Source organism: Parasteatoda tepidariorum, chromosome X1, assembly GCF_043381705.1.
Source record: "Parasteatoda tepidariorum isolate YZ-2023 chromosome X1, CAS_Ptep_4.0, whole genome shotgun sequence".
Classification (NCBI taxonomy): domain Eukaryota; kingdom Metazoa; phylum Arthropoda; class Arachnida; order Araneae; family Theridiidae; genus Parasteatoda; species Parasteatoda tepidariorum.
The window spans coordinates 42,383,673-42,390,467 of NC_092214.1; the positions used below are offsets into that span (position 1 = coordinate 42,383,673).

The 6,795-nt window shown below is 41.2% G+C and overlaps 1 protein-coding gene across 1 annotated transcript; it reads right to left on the reverse strand.

The window, feature by feature from the left end:
• Positions 1-598: 598 nt before the first annotated feature.
• On the reverse strand, positions 599-1,978 carry LOC139426980 (uncharacterized). The gene has a single exon (XM_071187252.1). The coding sequence runs from the start codon at positions 1,976-1,978 to the stop codon at positions 599-601; it is 1,380 nt and encodes a 459-aa protein (XP_071043353.1).
• Between the last annotated feature and the right edge of the window lie 4,817 nt (positions 1,979-6,795).

Genomic DNA, 6,795 nt, shown 5'->3' on the forward strand with positions numbered 1-6,795 from the left:
GGGTCGATAAATTGAGCATGCAAAGGTTTTCTGATATTACATAGTCGAGGAATTGAGCAGACCCTGGTGAGTCACTGGAGCTGCCCAAGGCCCGATGGCGTACATTGAGATCGCCTACTATCAGAAATTGTGGTTTTGATTGGCGGACAATTAGTTCGATCCAATGTAGATCCAGCCTTCCTGGGGGGAGTAGACGTTAATAATAGTTAGTAGATGTGGTCCGACACCCGTCTCTACTATAATGCATTCATGTTCTATGGAGGGGGAAGGAGGAGGTTGTATTAGTCTGGAGGGATAACGGCTGTTAACTGCAGTGATGAGACCACCGCCTCGTTGTCCATTACGATCATGGCGATAAATAGAGAATGGTGGTAAGTTGAATGCATCTGAGTGCTTTAAAAAGGTCTCTTGGATGCATAAACATTTTGCGTGATTAAAATAAGATGTTCGTAACCATTGCCGTTTATTTGCAAGGCTTCTGGCGTTCCAAGAAACTATCTGGAACATGAAATTAATGGAGAGTAAAAAGGCAGAGAGATAACAAAAAGACACTTGTATCATTTGAATTATAAACGGCAGAGAAAAATTTGGGAGATTATTATCGCTTAAGATTTCTAGTGTGTCGTTTGTCCAACTTCACTGTGTCACTGATGGAAGTATTTGATCTGGCTTGTGGTGTATTTTTGAGAGAGCTCTTAGTTGTGGTATCTGTGGAGGTTTGGGATGAGGCCGGGCTTGAAATGCTTTGTTGCGATTGCTCCAAAGTGGGGATGAGAGAAGATTCCCTGTTTTGGGATACTTGATCTTTTGTAGGTTTAGCTGGAGGAATGGGAACTGGTTCGAGAGACGTCAGAAGAGAGGCTTGGTTGTTTTGCTCTAGAGAGCGGAATTTCTTTCTGGAGGAGTGAGGTTCGATTGAATTGTCTAATCGGGAAGTTAATTTATCAATGACTGTAAATAGCTTTTCAAATAGAACGTCCTGCCGTTGGGAGAGTGCTTGCAATTTGGAATCGAATGTAGTAACTACTTCTGACACTACGCTCTTGACTATGGACTTTATATTTTCCACTGTCGTTACTTGCTCGGATTTTGATATAGACGCGTAGGTAGAGGTGTGTTGTATGGGCTTGAACTGGCGTCTAGCTTCTGAGAATGATAGGTGGTTTTTGCTTTTGAACTCTAAGAATTTTGCTTCTTCCAACCGAGATGGGCATGTCGGGAAATCCACAGGGTGATTCCCTGCACAGTTAATACAGGTTGGTTCAGTGCTGGCGCATTCTGAGAAGGCATGTGTCCCACTGCAGTAAGAGCAGCTTTGATGTTTGGCGGAGCAGTTTTTTGTTGCATGGTTGAACTTAAAGCATTTGGTGCACTGTCTAGGTCGGTCGTAGAAAGGGGTTGGCTTTACGAGGTTGTACCAAAATTTTACTTCCGTTGGTATTGAAATGCCGTAGATTGTGATAAGGCATGTCTCAGATAGTGTTGAAGAGCCTCTTCTTGTAAATCTGCGAATGCTATGCACGGTTATGTCATTATATGATAATTCGGCTGCTAGTTCGGTGAGTGCATGGTCAAGGGGGATTTCTTGTAGTAGGAATTTTGAGGTGATATTTTCTGTTAAGATGCTAGATTGGGTTTGGACTTCCATAATTTTGGTTAGCTTAGAGATTTCGATTGCCGTGTTCAAATTTGCTGTTTTAATAAGAAGTTTACCATTTCTAGTGTGCATACAAGATATTATGTTTCTAGGTTCTGTGACAGCTTTAGTCAGGTCCTCTTTCAGTATGATAGGTTTCTTCGGGAAAGAATTCTGTCCCATTGGGGTAAACATTATTGCGTAAGTAGACACTCCACCGGCAGTAGCATATTCGAGTTGTTCAGTGACCGTATCATTAAATTCCAAATTTGTTTCAGAGGACACTTTAATCTTTCGAGAGTAGTGTAGGTTTGTAGACAAATCCATCTCTTCCTCCCTCATGTTGAGGAAAGAAGGGGAAATAATTATACTTGAGAAAACATGAAATTCGCTTACCTTGTTGTCGCCAACAGTTACTTCGGCCCGCATTAGTGGGCGGTACACAAAATAAGAAAATCAATTTGCTGATATAAATAATCCAAGTTTCGGTATTCCAAAGTACAAGATTGTATTTTAATCCAATGGGTAATGTTTAATCTGCTCACCCGAGATGGATGAAAACAGATGTTGGCACTAAGAATTTCAAACAAAATTTTTCGCTGACGAGAAAACGTCCGACACTGACGACTCCGAGAAATCAAATCCACAATTCTACTGATTTTTGATTGAGTATTGTCAAGTGCTACGAGCTCTCTGCTTTCGCTTATAGCTCTGTATCTCAATAGGTAAGGTTTAAGGTTGGGGCTGAGTAGATAGCACAAGGTTGGAGCGAACTGCTAGAATCGGTTAGTAGCTTGGAAGAATTTTAAGATGGATTGGATTTTGGTCCGGGGGTTGAGAGACAAGTTAACCAGATCAGTGAAAGCTGGGCTCTGCAGGGATAAGGTTTGATAGAGGTCTTTACGAGCATTTTGATAAAAGGAGCACTCCAGGAGATAATGTTCGTTCGTGTCTATATGTCCGCAGTTGGGTCACTTAGGACTTTCTTCTAACTTTCACTTATATAGAATCGCATTAGTTGGAAGAGATTTAGTCCTGAGTCTGGCTATTAGTACATCTAATTTTCGGGACTTGATAAGTGAGCGGTAATCTTGAGATTCGTCAAGGTGCGGAAAGAAATGGAAGTATTTGCACTCTTTCCATTCTCTGTGTTCTTTATTGAACTCTTCTTTCAAAAACACTTGACTAAGATCTTGGGGTGATGAAAGGTGCGAAATAAAATCTTGATTTAGTGCCTGTTTTGAGAGTTGGTCAGCTTGTTCGTTTTCTATAATACCAGTAAGGGATGGGGCCCAAATAAATGAGAGAGAATTCACAATTTGACTTGATTTGGCTATTTGGTCTTGGTCTAGGAGAAGGAGTGTGATTCTTGGAGATTATCTAGTGCCTTTGGAGAGAGACTGAAGTATTGAGTCCGTCAGTAAGGTATAATGTTCGCAGCTGGTAACACAATGCTTCAGGGCGAGGAAGATCGCCAATCCTTCTGCGGTAAGGACTGATGTTTGTGAAGGAATTCGGCCAGAGACCGTATAACCTTTAGAGGAATATATTCCCACGCTGGTCTTGCCCGATTGTTTTGATCCTTCTGTTGCCAGAACAATGCTGTTGGTAAGATTTTGATAGCGAAACTCTTCAAATAAGGCTCTTATCTGAGGTTGGGCTAAATTCTTGGAATGAAAAATTGTCTAAATTAATGAAGACGTTTGGGGGAATTTGAATATGGGTATGGTATTTAATAATGTTATTTTGGGAAAGGTTCTTGCTATTCATCCATTTATGCATATATGGTATAAGAGGATCCAATTTACCTTGTGGAAGGTTGGATAATGGGAGATTAAGGTGATGGAAAACTGGAGAATATGACTGGAGGGAGGTGTGGCGGAAGTAGAATGTAGGTGCTAGCCATTTGTGACGTGAAGCTAATTTACTCACTCCCGCTTCTTTGAGAAGTAATGGAATGGGTGTCCATCGAGGCTGACCTGTTGCTACTCTAAGAGCCGCGTTGTATAGGATTTCTAGGGTTCGTAAACCTGTTACACTTGAGAAGGTAAAGATGTTAGAACCGAAGTCTAAAACATTTCTGATGCATGAGTTTACAATTTGAAGAAGATGATCTGACTGAGCTCCCCAACGGGGGGTGGAAATACAGTGAAGAGCGGAGAGTTTCTTTAAGATTTTTTGTTTTAATTGTCTGAAGTGGTGGTGGAAGCTCAGGTTGCTGGAGAAGTGAAGCCCGAGAATTCAGAGATTTTGAACCCAGGGAATGGGTTTATTGAAGATGTTGAGACTGAAGTTATCACCTGAGCGTCTTCTAGAAAAATTGATGACGGCGCTTTTTTCCGGAACAATTTCAACGCTCCAGTCCTTGCACGATTTCTGAATAAGGTGGAGTGAGAATTGCATCTTATGTCTTACTTCGTAAGTGGTTTCAGCGATTGCCATATGGTAGATATCGTCTCCAAAAATAAGGCAAGATATGTCCCCTGGGAGGATGGGATGCAGGTCTGACATATATATCATGAAGAGGAACGGGGAAAGAACTGATCCTTGTGGAACGCCTCTGTTCATAGGGAAGTTGGCTGAAAGCGCTTTCCTCCATCGCACGGCTATTTTTCTATGGTTGACAAAGTTGTGGATAAATTTGGCGGCTCGACCGGTAATTCCGGACATTAAGAGTTTGAGGATTAAAGATTCCTAGTTTATACTATCATACGCAGCGTGAATGTCAAGGGAGCAGCATATTACGTATTTCTTTTCGAACCGAGCTAGGAGAACTTCATGATGAAGAATGGTGAGGACCGAGTCTACACCTTTAAATGGCAGGAATCCACAGTGATAGGGATGGAAAATTCCAGTTTTGAGTGAAAAATCAACGAGTCTCTTTAAGAGCATGCGTTCAAGGGATTTGCTCAAGGTGGATGTAAGCGAAATGGTTCTATATGATGATACTAGATCAGGTGGTTTCCCTTTCTTATGGATAGGGATGATGTGGGCTAATTTCCAGGATTCTGGGATCTGTCTTGAGACCCAGATATAGTTTAACTCATCTAGTAGCTTCTGAACAGCTGCATCCGAAAGGGAGCGAAGAATTTTTAGAGGAATGCCATCTGGCCCAGGGGACTTGCATTTTGAAGCTGTGAAGGCGTCGTTAAGTTCTTGTAAAGGGAATGGTTTGTTGTATTCTTGGTCAACTCCGCTGAAATCCAGAGGGAGCTGGTTCTTGTTTGGAGGTTTGGAATAGAAAGCTGCAAATGCATTTGCTTGAGATAAGGGGCTGTGAAGTTCTATGTTGTTAACAATGATTAGGTTCGACGAAATATTTTGGTTCTCTGGGCGGTTAGTAATTGAGCGGAGTATTTTTCCAATGGATTTAGTTTGGCATGCGTTGACGCAAACATCATTCCAATATTGTCTTCGGGCTGAGTGTATTGTTTTCCGTAGCTCAGCAGCTGTTTTTTTGTATGTTTTCCGCATATCTGGGTTGAGGGATCTACGCGCGATTCTTAGATATTTACGTTTCTTACCTAATAAATAGGAGCACAGACTGTTCCAGAAGGGTGGGAAGAGTGGATTAATCGCTGGTCTGAAAGAGGTGTGTTTCTTTATTTTTTGCTGGAAAATAGTTTGAAACTTTTGAGTTGAGAGAGTATTTTCGGCTAGAATAGTTTCTTCCAGGTCACGGGTTAGGTTCTTTCAGTGCACTCGAGTTTGTCTGTTCGAAGAAGGGTTGTTGTTCGGGATATTAAGGGACATGCTCACAGGGGCATAATCGCTATCAAATGTGTCTGGGGACACTACGTAATTCATTTTGGGAACTAAGTCAGCTGATGTGATTGTGAGGTCTAGAAGGGAGGGTTGGCACGCTGGTTTGAAGCATGTGGAGACCTTCGTGTTTAGTAGAGAGAATTGTGCATCTAGGATCCACTCGATGAGCCTATCCGCGTCTCTTGATGCTGTCTGAGCTCCTACCGCACCATGGTGTGCGTTAAAATCCCCTATTAAAATAAATGAGTTCGTTAACGTTCGTCTTAAGGATAGCAGCCAGTCTTTTGAAAATTGACCTTTAGGGGAATAAATATTCTCTAGTAAAAATGAAAAATCCGTCATAGTGATCTGCACCGCTAAGATTTCATTATCTGATGCTTGTAGATTTGGTGTTGGAATGATTTTCGATGAAATGTCACGGTCAACTGCGATGATAAGTCCGCCACCTCGACCTCTAGTTCGGTCCTGACTGAAGATTGTTTTGGACGGAACATAAAATGAGTCAGCTGGACTTAGAAACGTTTCCTGAAGAGCTATTATATGTGATTGAGAGAAAGTTTTAACTTTAAGCCATTGAAGTTTGTTTTTGATACTTCGGCAATTCCAGGAAGTGATGTTAATTAGTATGTTGAAGAATGTACATAAGGTAGCTAGAAAGTTGTATTGTCAATTTCAGTAAAGAAGTAGATATTAACTTGTTGTTTTATTGGTCGATGATTTTGTTTGAACTTGCGAGACCTTTTGAGTTTGTCCTCTATTTTGTGATCTTGAAGTTATGCCTCTAACTGGTGTAACTGGACCCTGCACTTGAGTATCTGAAGATTCAGGACGAGATTCTGCTTCGAAGTATGTGGGTATGTTCAGTGTGGATGACTCAGTGCCGACCACGAAGGAAAATTCGGTTTTAGTAACGTGATCTAGAACTTGATCTAGAACGTGATCTAGAACTAGAAACGAGTTAACTCCTGTTGGCGAGAAAAATAATGCGTGCGAATTTAGACCATTGTCCGTTGTGTACGTCAGTTTGTCCTGGATCGTATCGTCATATTCTAAGAGAATGTTGGTATTAGTTTTCACAGGACGACTGCTATATTCTGCAACAGTTTCATCCATTAATTCATTCTGATCCATAATTTACATTTCCAAATAATACAGGAAATTGTAACTTACAGTTTTCCTGGGAAGAAACAGAAGTGTCTGTCGGTAAAGGGGGCGGTTCCTTTCCCGACGAGCGAAAACTCCCAACTCGGGAAAAAAAATTGCAAAGTTCTTATCAGTAACCGAGGTGAAGTATCCGTTACTAGTAATATAATGAAACTACTTTATAACAATTTGTCTATGTCGATTCACATTATTTAAACTTCGAAAGATTTTTTCACTATCACAGTTCACTA

Excerpts from the sequence above, each read along its gene's own strand:
- LOC139426980 (XM_071187252.1), bottom strand. The coding sequence starts at position 1,978 with ATGAGGGAGGAAGAGATGGATTTGTCTACAAACCTACACTACTCTCGA.